This window comes from Hakea prostrata, unplaced genomic scaffold (genome assembly GCF_041222555.1).
Source record: "Hakea prostrata isolate BN-2017 unplaced genomic scaffold, UWA_Hpros_2 contig_39, whole genome shotgun sequence".
In the NCBI taxonomy this organism is placed as follows: Eukaryota; Viridiplantae; Streptophyta; class Magnoliopsida; order Proteales; family Proteaceae; genus Hakea; species Hakea prostrata.
The window spans coordinates 93,557-113,671 of NW_028291158.1; the positions used below are offsets into that span (position 1 = coordinate 93,557).

The 20,115-nt window shown below is 38.5% G+C and overlaps 1 protein-coding gene across 1 annotated transcript; it reads left to right on the top strand.

The window, feature by feature from the left end:
* Positions 1-1,521: 1,521 nt before the first annotated feature.
* On the top strand, positions 1,522-6,743 carry LOC148999116 (glutamate receptor 2.7-like). The gene is given in 6 exon segments (XM_089141456.1): positions 1,522-1,617; positions 2,383-2,569; positions 3,571-4,910; positions 5,001-5,313; positions 5,991-6,397; positions 6,567-6,743. Coding segments are annotated over 6 exon segments (2,478 nt in total). The 3' UTR covers positions 6,702-6,743.
* Positions 6,744-20,115: the final 13,372 nt, after the last annotated feature.

Here is a 20,115-nt window from a genome sequence, read left to right on the forward strand (position 1 = left end):
TTTTCTTAAGTTGGTGAAGGACCCAGGTGAAGCTTGTGGCATTCGGAGATCAAAGACCTGTTTCTAGCCTTACTAACCACTTTGGTTTAGGTCAATTCCTTGGAAATTAGGTTTTTGAAGCCCTATTTAAGTGTTTTTCGTTCTAATTCATCCCATAATGTTCCAAAGCCTCTAGAGAACGTGGGAAGAACCTTAGAACCTCCTTTTAGAAGCTAAAGAAGATCCCCAAGCATCCGTAGAGTTTCTCTGTCGAATCTTCTTCTACAAGGTTAGTAATCAATCTGTATCTCTCTAGATTTACTCTCGAGGAAGGTCTCATGCCATTACTATGACTTTTTCTTCTATCCCCGTGGTTTTAGGGTTAATCCCCATTCACTCTATTACTTTGTGAATCTACACATGATGATTTTGAGGGGAAATTCTAGTGTAACCTTCAAGAATGTGTATCCATTCAAAGGCTTTGACTTCTACTTCTTATTAGATCCTCCCAATGCTAATGTTTGATTATGATCCACTATCGTCTCTTTCCTAGAGTGAATCCCCTTTCTCTCTAGTCTTTTCGTGAGATACACAGACTGATTTTGGTAAAATCCTATTTTATGATTTAGTTGGAATTCCTATCCTTTGACCTTTTGAGATGTCTAGATCATGCTAGATAGTTTTTTTTACTATTAGTAACCTTCCCTTGAAATTCTGAAGTGTTTCAAATCCTGGAAAATGAGTTTCCAATCAAAACCTAGGGTTTTTGTCTGTACAGGAGCACTTTGGTCGCTCCAAGTGACCAAGCCTGACCGATTCTGAAATAATATTAGAACTAGATATATCATAACCTAAACATCAATCAATGCAAAAGAAACAAAAACCTAACGAATCTTAGGTTAGGTCTTTTTCGAAATCAATCCGGAAGAACACGAATGAACTAGAATGAAAATGGGGATCCACTCTAGGGTAAAGAGAAAAGATGAACTAGGTTGATACAATAACTAGAAGCCTTCTAGTAGGTCTATTCAGTAGAGAAAATCAACGACAAAAGAAAGTTAGAAGAATGGGGATGAGTACTAACCTTAGAGAAGATTAATCGCAACATGGAAAGCTTTTCGATAGATCTCCACACTGTTTCTCACCTTCGCAGAGCACTCTCGAAGAGCTCCTGATGTCCTCTGATGGCTGTCGATCATAATGACACATCAATAGAACTCCCAACCCAGCATCATCTCTATCTACTTTCATTGGTTCGGACTCCAATCCAATGGTCTCTACCTGAATGACCCACAGTTGCCTTCTACCCGCACTCTGGGTTCTTAGACCTACAATAAGGATTTATAGAGTAGGATCTTGGGGGATTTCACACAATCTATGGAAGGTGTACTAGGAGTAAAGCCCTACATTCAGAGATCAAAAAAACTTGAGAGATTTAGAGTTTCATGGAAAAAGAGATTCTTACAAAATAACCCACATATGGTCAATGCAAAACTAGGTATTTTTGAACTATGGAGATACGATGCTGCTTGGGCACTAGCGATGGCAGGAGAAAGAGTTGAAGGGTTCAAGGCTAGCTCACAGCAGTCTAAACTTTCCTTAAACATTAGCATTGTAGAATCTCTTTGTGTCTCCCAAGTAGGTGTAGAACTTCGAGAAGCAATTTTGAATACCCAATTTAATGGTTTGAATGGGGAATTTAAACTTGTGGATGGGCAACTACAATCATCAATTTTCCAATTTCGAACCCAACCTCCTTGGATTTGTCTTTTACATAAAAGGACGATTGTGCTAGAAACACATTCACAACTTTTCATACCCAAATTGTGAAAGGTTGAGATTGACCTCTATTAAATGATTTGTTGTCATTACTTCCAATTGTGAGGCAGGCTTCCGTTGAATTTTTTTTTTATTTTTTATTTTTGAAAACTTAACTAGCCAGTTATAGGGCCAGACCTTCTCCTCAAATGTTGTTTGTTGCCATATTTAGTATGAGACAAGCAGAAATCCCTTATTAAATGCTTATATAGACGTATAAAACTAGGGTTATTGAGTGAAAACTGAAAACTGAAAATTTGAAGTTTTCTTCAATAAACAAAGTTTAAAGTTTAATTATCTCTTCACGTTATGAGCTGGTCAATATAAGGAGTAAGAAAGTAGAATGATGTAGTCATGTAACCCAAAAACGCGGAGAAGAAATTTATCCTCTTGTCGTGGCTCTAATTCATCACTCTTATAAGCAGCCATCTTTGGGGTCTTCATAGACGAATGATAGTATAGTCCAGAACTTGACTGTTCTGTTCTGGGTGATTGATGAAGATGAAGAACCCACTCCCATTCTTCTTTCTTTTACTCTCAATACCAAATCTCCTTTTGTTTCCTGGTGAATGGGTTTCCGCTCAGAACAACTCAACTCTGCCCTTCGATGTTGGATTGATTCTTGACTTCATTACGGATGAAGGGAAGAAATCTAATACCTCCATCGCAATGGCACTGGAGGACTTCTACGCAATAAACAATTTCTACAAAACAAGACTAGTTCTTCATACCAGGGATGCACAGCAAGATACTGTTACTGCTTCTTTCATGGGTATTTCTCATCCTCATATTCCTTTCTTCCCTTATCACAAATTTATGTGTTTTAAAGGTTTTCAACTTTCATTCCAATGCATTTTTCTCCACTTTGATTGGAATTGAGGGAACCAGTTATGCTTCTTGCTCATCATGTAATGCTAGGAAAGTTTGATCTTGAAATTCAAAAACTTCGAAATTTTCTTATTTTCTGACTAGGAATCATGATAAACTTAAGAGGGAACAAAGACTTTCTTTTTTGTTTAATAATTTTCTGATGGGGACCGATGACGCTTTGACAAAAACTTGTGATGCATCCCTCTCTGACTATTGACTTCACTTTCAGAATGAGAAATGGAAACATTATTCAAAGAATTGACATTCATTTCTTTACAAGATACTTGCAATTGATTAATTAAAATTTGTAAGCTAGTGAAAAGCCAAAGAAACTTCACTTCAACTAAAAAGTATAGTTGGAGGGATTTTCTAATTGACATCTCATGCGAAATGACGATATTTTTCTTCGTTGGTAGTTAAGTTGGTATTTGGTGCTATGATCTCTCACTTGTGGTGGGAAAGGAATCTTAGAATATGGATGTCCAAATCCAGTTCTTTTGACTTGATTTGGAAAGCAATTGCTTTGTAGTCTCTGCTAGGCTCTAGATGCTCCTCCATCCCCCTGTCCTTGATACTCCAGGAACGAATTAGTTGTTGTCATTTTGTCTCGGTTCTCCATTTTTTCCATTTAATAATAATACTTTTGTTTGCCCCTTGGTTCGTGTTGTATCCCTAGATCCTTGTTGGTTCTTGCCCCAACTGCCTCGTTCCCCTTTGTACGTTTTCTGTCCCCTTCAGGGGTTCTATGGTAACAAAGTCTTCATTCATCCAAAAATATTTGTAATGAGACAATTGCTTTCTTTGTTTACTTTTGCTTGTTCTAATGTTTCTAAGTTAATCCTAAAGTTGTGAAGGAGAATTCATCACTGAATTCTGTACAAATTTGTTTCTATGTACAAACAGCCATGGACCTGATAGAAAATGTACAAGTCCAGGCAATTATAGGACCAGACAGCTCAGGACAGGCCAAGTTCATGGCAGATCTTGGTGACAAAGCTCAAGTGCCTATTGTTTCTTTTGCTGCAACAAGCCCTTCACTTTCTTCTGCTCTGACCCCTTTCTTCATCCGCACGGCATACAATGACTCTTCTCAAGTGAAAGCCATTGCTGCAATTGTTCATACATTTGGTTGGAGGGAAGTTGTACCTATCTACGTAAACAGTGAGTATGGTAATGGAATTATACCATATCTGGTTGATGCTTTCGAATCAATCAATACTCGAATCCCCTATCGAAGTGTTATATCTTCCAATGCATCAGATGATCAAATTCTTGAAGAGCTATACAAATTGATGACAATGCAAACTAGGGTATTTATTGTACACATGCTTTCTCCTCTTGGGTCTCGCTTATTTTTGAAGGCAAAAGAAGTAGGAATGATGACTGAAGGTTATGTCTGGATCATCACTAATGATATGACGAATTCTTTAAATGCATTGCATCGTTCTGTTATCCAATCTATGGAAGGTGTACTGGGAGTAAAGCCCTCTGTTCAGAAATCAAAAAAACTTGAGAGGTTTGAAGTTTCATGGAAAAAGAGATTCTTACAAGAGAATCCAGATATGGTCAATGCAGAGCTAGATATTTATGAACTATGGGGATATGACACTGCTTGGGCATTAGCGATGGCAGCATAAAAAGTTGCAGGGTTGAAATCCAGCTCACAACAGTCTAAACTTTCCCTCAACATTAGCACTGTAGAATCTCTTCGTGTCTCTGAAGTAGGTATAGAACTTCGAGAAGCGATTTCAAATACCCAGTTTAATGGTTTGAGTGGGGAATTTAAACTTGTGGATGGGCAACTACAACCATCAATCTTCCAAATAGTGAATGTGATAGGCAGTGGGAAAAGGGATATTGGGTTTTGGTCACCAATAAATGGACTTTCTAATGAATTGAATGTGACTGACACACCAAAGGATTCAAGCTTAAAGGGTAGGCACCTTCGTTCTATAATATGGCCGGGTGATTCAACTATCGTACCCAAGGGTTGGGAGTCGCCTACAAATGAAAAGAAGTTGAAGGTCGGAGTTCCAGTGGCAAATGTATTTCGAGAATTCGTGAATGTTCAATGGAACAGTACAACCAATGCATCTATAATCAGTGGGTACTGCATTGAAGTGTTCAATGCTGTAATGGAGTCATTACCATATGCAGTTCCTTATGAGTACATTCCATTTGCAAAAGCTGATCACACAAGTGCTGGGACTTATGATGAGCTGGTTTACCAAGTTTATCTTCAGGTAAATAAGATGTGGTACTCTATGGTGGTGGAATTTGTGTTTCATGGTATACAGTGTTCTAACCCTAATGCTAAAACTAATACTGGACAGTAATACTATGCTGTCGTGGGCGATGTAACTATTATTGCAAATAGATCCTTGTATGTAGATTTTACGCTGCCATATACCGAGTCCGGTGTGACAATGGTGGTTCCAGTCAAAGAAAACGATGGGAAGAATGCTTGGATATTCTTGAAGCCTCTCAGTGTAGATCTTTGGGTAACTACTGCAGTTTTCTTTGTTGGAACAGGATTTGTGATCTGGGCCATTGAACAGAGAATAAATAATGAGTTTAGAGGTCCTCTTCATCACCAATTGGGATTGATCTTTTGGTTTTCCTTCTCCACAATGGTTTTTTCACACAGTAAGTTCTCTTTTCTGCTTCTTATTGCTTTTTCTCCGTCTCTTTAATATGAAGAAGTGTCTTCCAATTAGGAAAATCACATTATTCCATGGTGATAAATCCCATGGGAATGTCAATTCACATCGTCTGCTTTATAACTATAATCTTATACCGCTATTTCGATTCAGTGTCCATGAGCTTGAGTTGAGCATGAGAGTTTTACACTTAGATGATAAAAAATCTACTTGCTTACACTAAGATTATCGAAAATCTAGTCTTTTGTACTCTAGGATGTGCAACAGGCATCCCAGTATCCTGTTGTACACTAAGAGCGTATGTAAGTGTTGGAAGGGCAGGTATGAAATGTAAACAGGGTTTGTAAATGTACTCCTGTAAACTCTACCATCCTGGAATACAATTTTTTGTGTTGTTCCCAGTTTCCACCCCACACAAAAAAAATATTAATAAGAAAAAAAATCACTTCGTCTTTATTTTTCACGATATCATTCTAATCAATCATATAACATAGGTTTTACTTTTTAGTTTCTAGTTTATTATGTGTAATCAATTCAGAATGTTCTAGAGTATATATGCGAAAGAACAAAATAGAGAGTGGTTCGACTCTGCAATAATTAAGCATTAAAAATTCCAATTTTGTTTCTGAAAATTAGTAATTGGTGTTTTTTTAATGGGTGCAGAGGAGAAGGTGATTAGCAACCTTGCGAGATTTATACTGATTATATGGCTATTTGTTGTCCTCATCCTCACATCAAGTTATACAGCAAGCTTGACATCAATGCTCACTGTTCAGCAGCTCCAACCGACCGTAACTGATGTACAACAGCTACTAGAAAATGGGGAGGCTGTTGCTTACGAGGGGAACTCATTTGTATATGGGCTCTTGAAACAGATGGGTTTTGAAGATTCGAAAATTAAAGTGTTTTGGAATGCAAAAGATTTGGATGATGGTTTATCCAAAGGCACAGCCAAAGGTGGATATGCCGCAGCTTTTGATGAGATTCCATATCTTAGAATCTTTCTCTCAAAATATTGTTCCAAATACAGCATGGTTGGCCCCACAAACAAGACTAGTGGATTTGGCTTTGTAAGTCTATTTCTATCTTCTGTCATTCACTCCTTTCCCACCACACACACTGATATGTAGTGTTACTGGTCTTTTAAGTTGTATGAATGTCTTCTTCTATAATGTTTTCTTGTTCTATCAAAAAATTGTATGAATGTCTGTTAACTCCTTCGATTCATAACTTTCTTAGGTCTTCCCAATAGGTTCTCCTCTGGTAAGTGATGTTTCAAGGGCCGTCCTAAATGTAACGGAGGGAGACAAAATGAGACAGATTGAGAAAAAGTGGAGTCTAGCACCACTACATCTTCAGGCAGCCTTACGGTAAAGAGCTTTTGGGGCTTATTCCTCATCACTGGAGCCTCTTCATGTATATCATTCCTTGCATTTTTGGTTCATTTCTTCTGGAGCCATAAACATATATGGAGGAATATGGATAAAAAAACTAGACTTTGGCAGAGAATTTGCATCATGGCAGAACAGTTTATCAGTAAGGATACCGAAAGTTTCACATTCAGGAACCATGAACTCCAAAACCGAACTACTCCAAATATCATGGGTGCTAGTAGGAGTCCCTCAAGCATCTCTCTTGATAGAAATGAAAATTTTGATCAAGCAACAACAACCCCTGGAACCTCTCACCCAAGTTTGACTTATCCAATGTGTGAAGAGATATCATCTGGTATTGAGCTTTGCAATCAAGCAAGTAACAAGTCTGAGATCCCTTCTGGTGGCTAATGGAAAATTTAAGATTTGTTTGACATTTTCTTTATCTAACTAAACGAAGTAAACATGTAATATCAATCCTCTTTAACTCTCAACTTTATCTTGGTAATTAGGAGTTGTAATATAATTATTGTACAATGTGTCAGTGATATATCGCCCGAGGCACGGGGGGGCCCCGGGCCCCCGGGGGGAGAAAAATAAAAAAAAATAAAAAAAATATGGGTTTTTTGGGTAAAAAAAAAAAAATGGGGGGGGGAGATAAAAAAAAGAAGGAAGTGGGATTGAATACCTTTTTTTTTTTTTTTTTTTTTAATTTTTTTTGGGTGTGGGGGGGGGGGGGGGGGGGTGAATCAGTGTCTTCAAAAATTCACCACAATGTGGCTGGGTCTACCAGACAGTGTACCACCACTCTGCAATCAAGGCACTCCAATATGTGCAACAAAGAAAAATAAACAAAAACGCAATGCACCAGAGTTTACGTGGTTCGGTCAAATTGCCTACATCCACGGAATAATACCCTACCTAGGGTTTCGTATATTACTCAATACACTCTTAGATATTTTGACTGCTACAACAATCCAGGAACACCAATCCCTGTTATAGTCTAAAATGCAATTCAGACAAGGGCACCAACCCCAACCCCCTAGACAAGCTCCAACTTGCTAGGTCACATTATTTTGACTGCTACAACAGTCCAGGAACACCAATCCCTGTTATAGTCTAAAATGCAATTCAGACAAATGCACCAACCCCAACCCCCTAGACAAGCTCCAACTTGCTAGGTCACAATGTAAACCAATAATTCAAGTTCCCCAAATTACATTCATGAGATAGATTCTTCATCACTAAACATAACCTCGAAAATAATAGACAATCACTTGTGAATACGGGTTACCTCAACTTGTGTAAGATGCATGGTAACAATACTTGTTTCTCTTTTTCTCCAACTCTTTTTTTTTTTTCTCTTTTCAATCTTTTTCAGTTTTCTCTCTTTAAAAAAGCCATACAATCATGTTCCCTTCTTTTCTTCTGTTGCTTCTTTTTTCTTCTCTTTCACTTTCTTTCTTGTTCAGCAAAACAAAAGACTTCTTTTTTACAAGCTTCAGATCTCCATAGCCAACCAATGTCTTCTGGTTCGACCTCCACGCTATTCCCAAGCTCCTCAAAACGTCCTCCTCTTTTGCTCTCCTTTTATAGATTAATTTAACTCAGAGTTTGAATCAAACTCAGAGTTCCTATCTGACTTAAACAATGAGTGTTTTAACGTACAAATCGGACTAACTTCGAGATCTCCAATGAACAATCCCACCGTTGGATTTGAAGATCAAGAAGTCGTGAAGCTCTCCTCCAAAAAGCAGCTCAATCGGACACTGGATTACCATCCGATGAAGAGGTTGATCAAAACTGGACTCAGAGTTTGAGTCAAACTCAGAGTTCCTATCTGACTTAAACAAGGAGTGTTTTGACGTACCAATCGGACTAACTTAGAGATCTCTAATGAACAATCCCACCGTTGGATTTGAAGATCAAGAAGTCATGAAGCTCTCCTCCAAAAATTAGCTCAATCGGACACTGGATGACCATCCGATGAAGAGGTTGATCAAAACTGGACAGAGACCCTCAAAAACGGGATTCTTGAGTTTTCTTTATTTGAATTGGATTCTTTCTCTCGGAACCTTTTTGTGTGTTGCTGTACCATATCAAAACCCACTTAAGTTGCCAACAATGACAACACCTTCATTTTAGGCCAATGGAACAACAATCTCCCCCCTTTGGAATTGTTGGCAACTCAACCTCCTTTTCTCTTTTCTCTCCCCCTTTGACAACAAGTACAAAGGATGCTTTGTGCTCCCCCTACCATAGAGCTCCCCCCTACATAGACTCTTCCATAGGAGTGCCCACCGCACCTTCCTATCCTATGGAGAAATGAGGTTCTATGTATTTTCTCACTTACTCCCCCTTGGAGCCACAACCCCAAGCTTTACTCTTAATCTCAAAACTATGTTTGGACAGTGGTTTTGTGAAGATATCAGCCACTTGATTTTCTGTGAGAACAAACTCCAAACTCACTTCACCTTTTTGACATGGACCACATACATGATTTGAAGGCCTTTTAATCTTTGGAAGATCTCTCACAACTTTCTTTTTACTAAGCTTGGCAAGATTCTTGAGATTTATATGCCCCAATCTCCTATGCCATAACAAGCTTTCATCCTCTTGACTCACCATGCACCTGTCTTCACTAGTGTTTGATAAAACATATAAGTTTCTGGTTGTTCTGGTTCCTAAAGCCACTGCTTTGCCATTTTTTGGCTTCTTGATTTCACAACCTTCTTTAGTAAAAATAACTTCATATCCACCATCACAGATTTAGCTCACACTAAGAAGATTGTGTTTGAGCCCACTCACATATAGAACATTATTGGATTTTAACTTTCCTTCATCCAACTTAACTGAGCCTCTACCTTCAATTTTGGCCTCATCATTGTTGCCAAATCTCACTGAACCACCTTTCACTACATCAAGGCTTGAGAACCTATTCTTGTCACCTGTCATATGTGTGGAACACCCACTATCAAGAATCCAAGGTGTCTCGCTACTATGAGCCTTGAAAGCTGTTTGAACTACCAAGGAATTTATCATTTTCCCTTTTTGTCCTTTCTCAACCCAAACTGCTTTATCTGATACATCAATAGGTTCCCTCGATTTTCTTTGAATTGTTTGTGTATGTCTTTGAGCTAGCTTTTGGGGAAGGTTTATCTCCTTCTGTGAAGGAAGAGCAGTCCAACAATACCTTGCAATATGTCCCAACTTGAAACACCTGAAGCATTCTTTTTTAACCTTATCCAATGGAGCAAATCTGTTTATGTTGTTGAATGCCACAACCTTGTTTTGTCTTCTACAGTTTGCCACTTTATGTCCAAAGTTGTTGCATCCATAACAATACCCATTAAAGCCTTGACCATTAAATGTTTTATGATAAGCTCCAGTATTGCCTACTTTACTAATCTTTGGCTTGGTCTTCCCAATATATGGATTCTTTTGGTGCTCCTCATCAAGACTAATTGGATTTGTTGTATTTCTATTTTCATTGGTCTTATTTACATTTGAACATTCCCCCTTTGAGTATCCAATACCAGTTTTAATATGAGGTGACCTCTGAACACTCAAGATCTCATCTAGTACCTTATCTCTTCCCCAAATATAAGTAAAATGAGTAGTCCCTGTCACTTGATTTTCAACTGTCTTGTCCTTTAAGTTCAATGTAACTGGAGTGGATGATGTGGTAGCTTCTAAATAACTCCTCTTTTGTTCTCCTTCAAGTTCTGATCTTAACCTTCCAACTTCTTTCTCAAGTTCTTCACACTCTATACACTTGAGAGAGAGGCAAGATGATGAGTCATTTATAACATGCTCCAATTCACTAATTGTGACAGTCAACTCCTTGATTTTTGTCTCAGAATTTTCAAGTTGATTCTTCATTTCTCTATTTTTCTTCCTTTCCTTTTTGAGATCAAGCAAGGCAGAGTACAACTCACCAACATAATCAATTTCACCTTCAGTGTCTTCATTATCATCAGACTTTTCTTTAGTTTGAGGTGATTCATCATCTTCAATAGCCATAAATAAAACCTCATCAGTTGAGTCATTGTTTTCATCTGATTCTTCTTCAGAGGAGTAGCATTCATTTCTCTCTTCCTCTTCATCTTCCTCTTCATCTATGTTTCCTCTCTTAGGACATTTAGAGGCAAAGTGTCCTATTCCACCACAACTGAAGCACTTAAAAGGTGTTTTTCCCTTGTGTTTACCTGTTCCTTTCTTAAACTTTCTAGCTAAGTAAGCTATAAGTTCATCATTAGAGTCTTCAGATTCTTTTTCTTCTTTGACCCTTAGCTTCTTCATTGCTTTGAATGCTGCTTCCTTCTCTGTGAACTTTCCCTTTTCAGTTCTCATCTCATAGGTTTTAAGTGTTCCATGTACTTCATCAAGAGTGATTGTATCCAAGTCTTTGGCTTCTTCAATGGTTGAGACTTTGGAGTCATATTTGGGAAGCACAAATCGGAGAATTTTCTGACATATCACAGAATTTTTAATTTTTTCTCCAACTCCTCTGATGGAGTTTACAACCTCATTTACTTTGACCATGTAGCTGTCTATGTCTTCTTCTTCAGTCATCTTAAGACTTTCAAATTGTGCTCTGAAGATTTGCAGTTTGGCTTTCTTAACTTTGATGTCCCCTTCATAGATGCTTATCAACCTGTCCCAGACTTTTTTAGCTGTATCACAGTCCATTACTTTAGCCATGACTTCTTTATTCAGCCCAAACATGATAGCATTTAACGCCCTGAGATTGTGTGCATAAGCCATTTTTGCCTCATTGTCTATAAGCGGAGCTACTGGTTCCTCATAGCCATTAATCACAGACTGCCATACATCATACCCTAGAGATCCGATGTATATCTGCATTCTTCTTTTCCAAAAAACATATTATGTACCATCAAAAATAGGAACTTTCCCAAAGTCTTTGGAGCTGCCTTCATTTGTGGCCATTCTTACAAACTCTCTGATCAAATCCCGAAATGGTTACACTTCTCTTCACGGGAACTTGGCTCTGATACCAATTGTTATTCCCAGATTGACACTGAGAGGGTGGGTGAATCAGTGTCTTCAAAAATTCACCACAATGTGGCTGGGTCTACCAGACAGTGTACCACCACTCTGCAATCAAGGCACTCCAATATGTGCAACAAAGAAAAATAAACAAAAACGCAATGCACCAGAGTTTACGTGGTTCGGTCAAATTGCCTACATCCACGGAATAATACCCTACCTAGGGTTTCGTATATTACTCAATACACTCTTAGATATTTTGACTGCTACAACAATCCAGGAACACCAATCCCTGTTATAGTCTAAAATGCAATTCAGACAAGGGCACCAACCCCAACCCCCTAGACAAGCTCCAACTTGCTAGGTCACATTATTTTGACTGCTACAACAGTCCAGGAACACCAGTCCCTGTTATAGTCTAAAATGCAATTCAGACAAATGCACCAACCCCAACCCCCTAGACAAGCTCCAACTTGCTAGGTCACAATGTAAACCAATAATTCAAGTTCCCCAAATTACATTCATGAGATAGATTCTTCATCACTAAACATAACCTCGAAAATAATAGACAATCACTTGTGAATACGGGTTACCTCAACTTGTGTAAGATGCATGGTAACAATACTTGTTTCTCTTTTTCTCCAACTCTTTTTTTTTTCTCTTTTCAATCTTTTTCAGTTTTCTCTCTTTAAAAAAGCCATACAATCATGTTCCCTTCTTTTCTTCTGCTGCTTCTTTTTTCTTCTCTTTCACTTTCTTTCTTGTTTCACAAAACAAAAGACTTCTTTTTTACAAGCTTCAGATCTCCATAGCCAACCAACGTCTTCTGGTTCGACCTCCACGCTATTCCCAAGCTCCTCAAAACGTCCTCCTCTTTTGCTCTCCTTTTATAGATTAATTTAACTCAGAGTTTGAATCAAACTCGAGTTCCTATCTGACTTAAACAATGAGTGTTTTAACGTACAAATCGGACTAACTTCGAGATCTCCAATGAACAATCCCACCGTTGGATTTGAAGATCAAGAAGTCGTGAAGCTCTCCTCCAAAAAAAAGCTCAATCGAACACTGGATGACCATCCGATGAAGAGGTTGATCAAAACTGGACTCAGAGTTTGAGTCAAACTCAGAGTTCCTATCTGACTTAAACAAGGAGTGTTTTGACGTACCAATCGGACTAACTTAGAGATCTCGAATGAACAATCCCACCGCTGGATTTGAAGATCAAGAAGTCGTGAAGCTCTCCTCCAAAAATCGGCTCAATCGGACACTGGATGACCATCCGATGAAGAGGTTGATCAAAACTGGACAGAGACCCTCAAAAACGGGATTCTTGAGTTTTCTTTATTTGAATTGGATTCTTTCTCTCGGAACCTTTTTGTGTGTTGCTGTACCATATCAAAACCCACTTAAGTTGCCAACAATGACAACACCTTCATTTTAGGCCAATGGAACAACATAATTTATCTCTCCTCTCAAAACTTCTCTAAAGCCTCTCTCTCTTAATTCTTTTTTTTACTGTTTTTTGATCAAATCTTCAACATCTACGAGTACATCTTGCTTCATTATTGCCGGATATCACATTATTTCTATTAATCAGATGGGTTTCACACAGATTTGCAAGTTTTTTTATCTTACAGGTAATCATTATTCTCCAACTAATTTTTTACAAATGCATGCCATAATATTGTTGGATGGTTATGAAATTAAAATATGTTAAGACGGTGAGCTAATCTACGAGTTCACGGAGTAAAAAAAAAAAAAAATGTTCACAAAGTTTTTTTTTTTTTTTTTTTTGAGTAAAAAATTATATTTTTAACACTGAAAATGATTACCTTTTAAGTGACATAAATGTTGTATGATGATAGAAAAAACATATGTGGAATTCTATAAGCTGATCTACGGACTCATGGAGTTAAAATATTTTTTTCACCCAATAAATAATTATTTTATTTTAAAAAAATATTAAACATCAATAAAAATATCAATAATTATGAAAAAAAAAATGGAAAATATGGGGGAAAATGTTTTGAAAATTATGGAATAATTATGTAAGTATTTATCAAGTGTTGATTGTATTGCCCATGTGGCTTCATCGCCGGTTTTGATATGGACAACCTTTTTTTTTTTTGCCAAAAAACTTGTAAATTCATTTTATATTTAAAAGAAAAAAATGAAGAAGTGCTAGTTAATAGTAATACACTTATACAGTTATACACTTATACTTAGGTACATGACATATTCACATCATACATTCAATATTCATACTTGATTGTTTATTTTTGTAGAGAAAATTATTTTGGTGTTGTTCACTTGTTTAGTGACTTATGCAATCATTTTGAATGCACAGTAAATCATATCTGCTGGTGGGAGTTAAAGGGGAGTTGGTTCTTTATAGGGTGGATGTGGACAGCCTGAGAGACTAGTAGCAGGAGACAGGAGGGAGGATTGGCCCAGTATTCCAATATTGTGTGGCTATTAATGGAGATAAGAATAAAACACTATGTAATTTTTGTGGGAAGAGAATCTACTCACGTGGCATCAGTAGGTTTAAGGGTCACATCACCAGGAGTTCAAAGGATGTGACCACATGCACAGATGCCCATCCAGATGTAGTAAAGGCACTTAGGGATTTACAGAAAGCGAAGGGGAAGAAGAAAGATAATCGGAGCAGAGTGAACAAAGCACTAGATGATGCAGTGCGGGGACCGTCATCATACGGAGATGATTCAGATGATGATCAGGATATTGATCCTGTTGATGTGGCGAGAGATCAGGAGGAGAGGGACATGCTGTTGGTGCTATTTCTGCCGATCGCCTTGAACCGTAGTTTCTCGCACCGAACTCCTCAGATCTAATTCGATCTGGTTTGCTCTTCGATCAATCAACCTCTCACTCCTGAAAGAAACTGGATTACAGCAAGAAACTGAGCCGATCGTCTTGATCGGGCGCTCTGCCTCCGACGGTCTAGTCGAGTATGGTGTCGATGGTGTTTACAGAGCTCTATGGAGCTTCTAAAATGCTAGTAATGGAGTTCAATCAGAGTGAGCTTAGAGTTTTGGTTGATTCCAGAGACTTACCTTCCTACGGATCTTCCCTTGCTTTTATATTGGCTTTCCCGCTTATAATTCTCTTTCAATTATGACCATCAGATCATTGTTCCTTTTTGGACGTCTTTGATCATCTTGCCTTTATCTCTCAATCGAACCCGGTTGAGGTTGGTTTGACCGGTATAAATCGGTAATGGATATATTAGTTACAACATAAGCCCCCAAACCTGCTGATCAGGTTGAATCTAAATGAGACTCTGATCAGCAGGTTTTATCCTTTTCATCAAAATCACATAGTATTCCTTGTCCAGCTATTACGCCTTTTCCCCAGGTAATCCTCGGTTTCTTCAAAACCTTGATGACGAGTTATCATATCATATCATCATTATCTTGAAAATCTGCTTATAACCATATCTCTCATGAAATCATGTCCTTTGTATTGGTTGAAATTATATTACTGTACTCAGCCCCCAAGTTATCTTAAAACCGGCTGAAATCACTGTCTTGTCAGATCTTTTCTGAATTTTCAAATATAACTTTTTAACTTCCTTAACGTTACCGCCGCTTGATCACTGACTTCGTCTTTTTCCCATGCATTACCATCATATTGTTCCCTTGCCCTTTCACACATCATCTTCATTCTTTTCAACTGCTGTTTTTCATGCGTTAGCCGATTAATCCCACGCGTCGGTTACGAAAGGTAATGACCATTGATTTTGAACCATCGTGTATTTCCCCCTCCTTTCAAGAAATCCTCTCTCATTCTTTATATATATTTGTCAACTGTCGCCTTTTCCTTTCCGTACTCTGTTCTTCTTCGCGAACATCAACATACCTATCTGCTAACTCCTTTATTACTCCTTTTCAGATTTTACCTTTTCAATTTTCTTCTCCTTCCTTTCTTATCTCCGCCATGGATCCTGCTTCCAATCCTTCAGTACCCAGTACCTCTTCCCAACCTGATATACCTCCAAGCAGAGAGCAAATGAAAAACGTGTCTGGTGCTTCTTCCTTCTCTCAACATAATCCTTCAGACTGGAAACCAGTCCCGTATGCTCATGACGAATCCATCCTTCTTTATACTCCTGTCAACATGTCCAGAGAAAAAATGGACCCAAAGCATGCTGGTCCTAAATGGTATCCCACTAAAATAAAGAAATCCACCTGGATTCTTATTTGGAAAGTTACCATTTTCCTTCTGATGCTAGAGTATGGGTTCCTGACTCCTCCGACCGTCCTTACTCAGTTGATCCTGGTGTTATCACCGTCTACCTTGATCACCTTGATTCAGGTTTTAGAATCCCCCTGATTCCCGTAGTTCAATCTTTATTGGACTATTATCATGTCTGTCCTTCTCAGCTTACTCCAAATAGTTGGAGGTCTGGTTTCATCGTTTTTTTGCGTTTATTCTCCAGATGAATCGTGTCCTGTCTGTTGATCTCTTCAGAAATTATTACACCTTGAAAGTATCCCGCGAACGCGGATATCTTCACTTTGCCAGAAGAACCTACATTTTGGCTGAACTGGGAAGAGAATCCAAAATTTTCATTGATTCTTCCATTCCCCATGACAACAAGCAATGGCGGGAAAAATACTTCTTCTGCTCTATTCCAAATCCAAACTTCCGGTCTCGATGGTGTCTTCATTCCTTGGAATCCTTATCTCCTCTAAAAGTACGTCTTGTGCTTACTGAATATGACCGAATAACCTAGAGTATGATTCCGACCGGAACTCCCATAGATGCGGCCAAGTTGAAGACAGATGTAGGTCTCATTAGTCACGGCCTTTTTCCAGGTAAAGATAATAACTGTTGTATACCTTTCTATCTTTTTGTAATCCTTACTCGTTATCATATATTTTTGCCATCAGAAGTAATTGCTCGTCCCATCCTTGATGTTGCTTACCTACGGAGAAGTGTTTCAGAGGAAAAGAAGTCTGATTCTAGGGTTATTAAACCCTCCAAGAAAAGAAAACACAGTGCCCGTCATCCTTCGAAAAGAAAAACTGCTAAGAGAGATTCCCCTGATCAAGAGAAAACTACCCCGGCTCTAGAAAGTGCCATCAGAGAAGATGCTGATGTGCAAATTGTGAAAACAGTTGCAAGTGAAATCCCTGGTCCCAAGATGAGGACCTCCAGAACCTCCAATACACTGAGATGTAGACTTAGGGTCTACAGTGTCCGATCTCCGACCGGGGCCCGTCTGGCTCAAAGAAGAAGAAGTAAAGAAGAAAAGAAATTCATACTGCCCCCATAGAAGTTCCCACTGTTGAAGATAATCCACGTGAAGAAATTCCTCATGATACTTCCGTCTTCCCAGAAAAAATGGTTGAGGACGAAGGTCAAGGTAAGGATTTATTTGACTATTCTTCTGACCATCTGAAGAAAATTGCTGAAGACATACTAACACATGTTGTAGGTGGTATTATTGAAGAAATAGCCGATCAATTATGTGATGAAAATGTTGATGTTCCTGTCTCTCCCTTGGATGTTGTTGCCGAGGATCGTGTGAATGAAATTTCCGTTTCCGTTTTACCTTTATCCATCCCTGTGTTGGATGTTGCTATCCCAGATACTGATGTTGTTGCTGCCCCAGATACTAATGTTGTTGCTCCTCCAGATATTGATGTTCCCCCTCCTGAGAAAAGTGATCAAGATGTTCCTCCTTTGGAGGAAAATAACCAAAATGTTTCCCATGGAATTCATGAAGTAGCTCTCCCAGAGAATAATCTTGTCCCTCCTGAAGCTCTCATGGTAATTGACCCTCATGTCGGTCATGAAGACCAAGAAAATATCATCATGCAGACTGGTTCAAATGATGCTGCAGTGAATGTTAATCCTGAGAATATTCTTGAGATAGCTGATCTCCAACCAGCCCCTGACCAGGTTGATGATACCATGAGCAATGCTGATTCCGGGAATCCTTTCCACCCTGAGTGGTTTTTAAAAGAAAATCATACAGACCGCCCGTAATTGGGAGGTCGCTAGAGAATGGGGTACAAAAGGCAGAATCCCTCGTGACAAGAAGAATACTGCACGGATGTCTGATTCTGATCTTTATTCTCATGGGTGGGGGTAAGAATTAGACCCTTTTTTTATTTTTTTATTTAGAACTAATTTACTTTTGATCTGATTATTTATATTGTCTTTAATATATATATATATATATATATATATATATATATATATATATATATATATATATATATATATATATATATATATATATATATATATATATATATATATTGATTGATCAACAGATGTTTTGGGGCTGCCTTCAATGCATTTTCTGAAGTGTTGGAGAGAGAAAAAACTTTGTCTCAGGAAAATGATGAATTGATCAAGAAGAACTTCGAATTGGTTAATGAGGTACAGGATCTTCGAAGAAAATTGGGATCTTCAGAGAAAAAATTAACAAGAATTTGAGTTCAGAGAAATAGATTTGATGAATGATCTTGATAGTTTGCATAATGATTATGAAATTTGCTCTGACCATTGTGCTGAATTGCAAGAAAAGTTTCTATGTTGAGAGAAGCCATTTTGAATCATAGGAATGAGCTTTTTCAACTTAAAATGTTAAAGGATGATGCCCTTGACAGGGCCAAAATTGCCACAGATGAAAAAGAAGATTTTAAAGGAAAGCTAACCAGAGCATTGGTCTGGTCACAAAGTATTGAGAAGGAAAAGAATGAACTCCAGGAGAAGTTTGATGAGATTGAGAAGCTAAATACAACTTTAGAGTTGGCACAAGAATATCATGTGAAAGCTTTCAGTTCAATTCTGCTGGAGAAGTCTGCTTTGGAGGATAAGAGTAATGGTTTGGAGTTAAGACTCGATGAGATAACAGCAGAAAAGGATAATCTCGATGCTTCCTTTAATTTGGTTTCTAAAGAGAAAGAAAACCTTCATGCTCTACTGGATGAAACTTTAAAATTCAAAACTTTACTGCATGAAGACTTAGAGGCAGAGAGGAAACAGTTTGAAATTGAAAAGAGAAGAATACAAAGTGAAAACCAGATAGTTTTAAATTCGGTTACCTCCTCTATGAAGGAAGTTGGAGATAATCCAACTTTCCTAGGGTTTTGCAAAAATATGGTAAAGGACTGCTCTGACCAAATTTTTTCAGAGATCATTAAGACTCATCCTGGTTTAGATTTCAAGTTGTTATCCCCAGAATTTCTCCCTTCTAGAACCTTTTTTGATCTTAGGAATTTGAAGCATCCCAGTTCTGATTGTTCATCAGAAGATGATTCTGATAATGATATGAGTGACTCCTCCAGCTCTGGCCCAGATCATTCTGCCAGTGGTTCAGATGATAATGATGATGATAATTTACCTGCTCAAGGAGATGAAGATATTGCTGCTAATGATGCTATTGATGTTGATCCGTCTGGTAATGCTACAGATGTTGATCCATCTACAAAATCACACATATGAAGAAAACACTCTTTTTGCTTTATGAACTCACCTTTTTCTTTCTTGCCTACCTCTTTTGCATATGATTGAAATTTTCTTCCCTCCTTCTATTGTGATTATTTTTATATTATATATACTGCTGAAATACCTCTGATGAAAAAGTATTTGAAAGGAACTTTAATACCTGATCAGATACCTTGAGATGTTGATTTAATACCTGATCTGACCTTTGAACTTCAATTAATAGACCTCAGTGTAACCTGATCCTTGAGTTATTTTACTGATTAATTCCGTCGTACTCGATCTGAATGCTGCCTTAGAAAGATGGCTACTGGAGCCTGACTTCGGAAAGTCGGGATCATTCCTCGGAAGGAACAATCCGGGATCATCCTTGCGAAAGGAATGATCCGTGATCAGCTTCGGAAAGCATGACCAGGCCTCGGAAGGCTGGCTACTTGAGCCTGACTTCGGAAAGTAGGGATCATTCCTCGGAAGGAACAATCCGGGATCACCCTCGCGAAAGGAATGATCCATGATTAGCTTAGCATGACCTGGCTACCTGAGCCTGACTTACGTAAAGTCGGGATCACCCTCGGTACGGAATGATCCATGATCAGCTTCGAAAAGCATGACCAGGCCTCGGAAGGCTGGCTACTTGAGCCTAACTCACGAAGAGTCGGGATCACCCTCAGTATGGAATGATCCGTGATCAGCTTCGGAAAGCATGACCAGGCCTCGGAAGGCTGGCTACTTGAGCCTAACTCACGAAGAGTCGGGATCACCCTCGGTGCACGGAATGATCCGGATCAGCTAGCATAATCACGCCTCGGAAGGTCTGGCTACTTGAGCCTAACTCACGAAGAGTCGGGATCACCCTCGGTGACGGAATGATCCGTGATCAACTTCGGAAAGCATGACCAGGCCTCGGAAGGTCGACCACT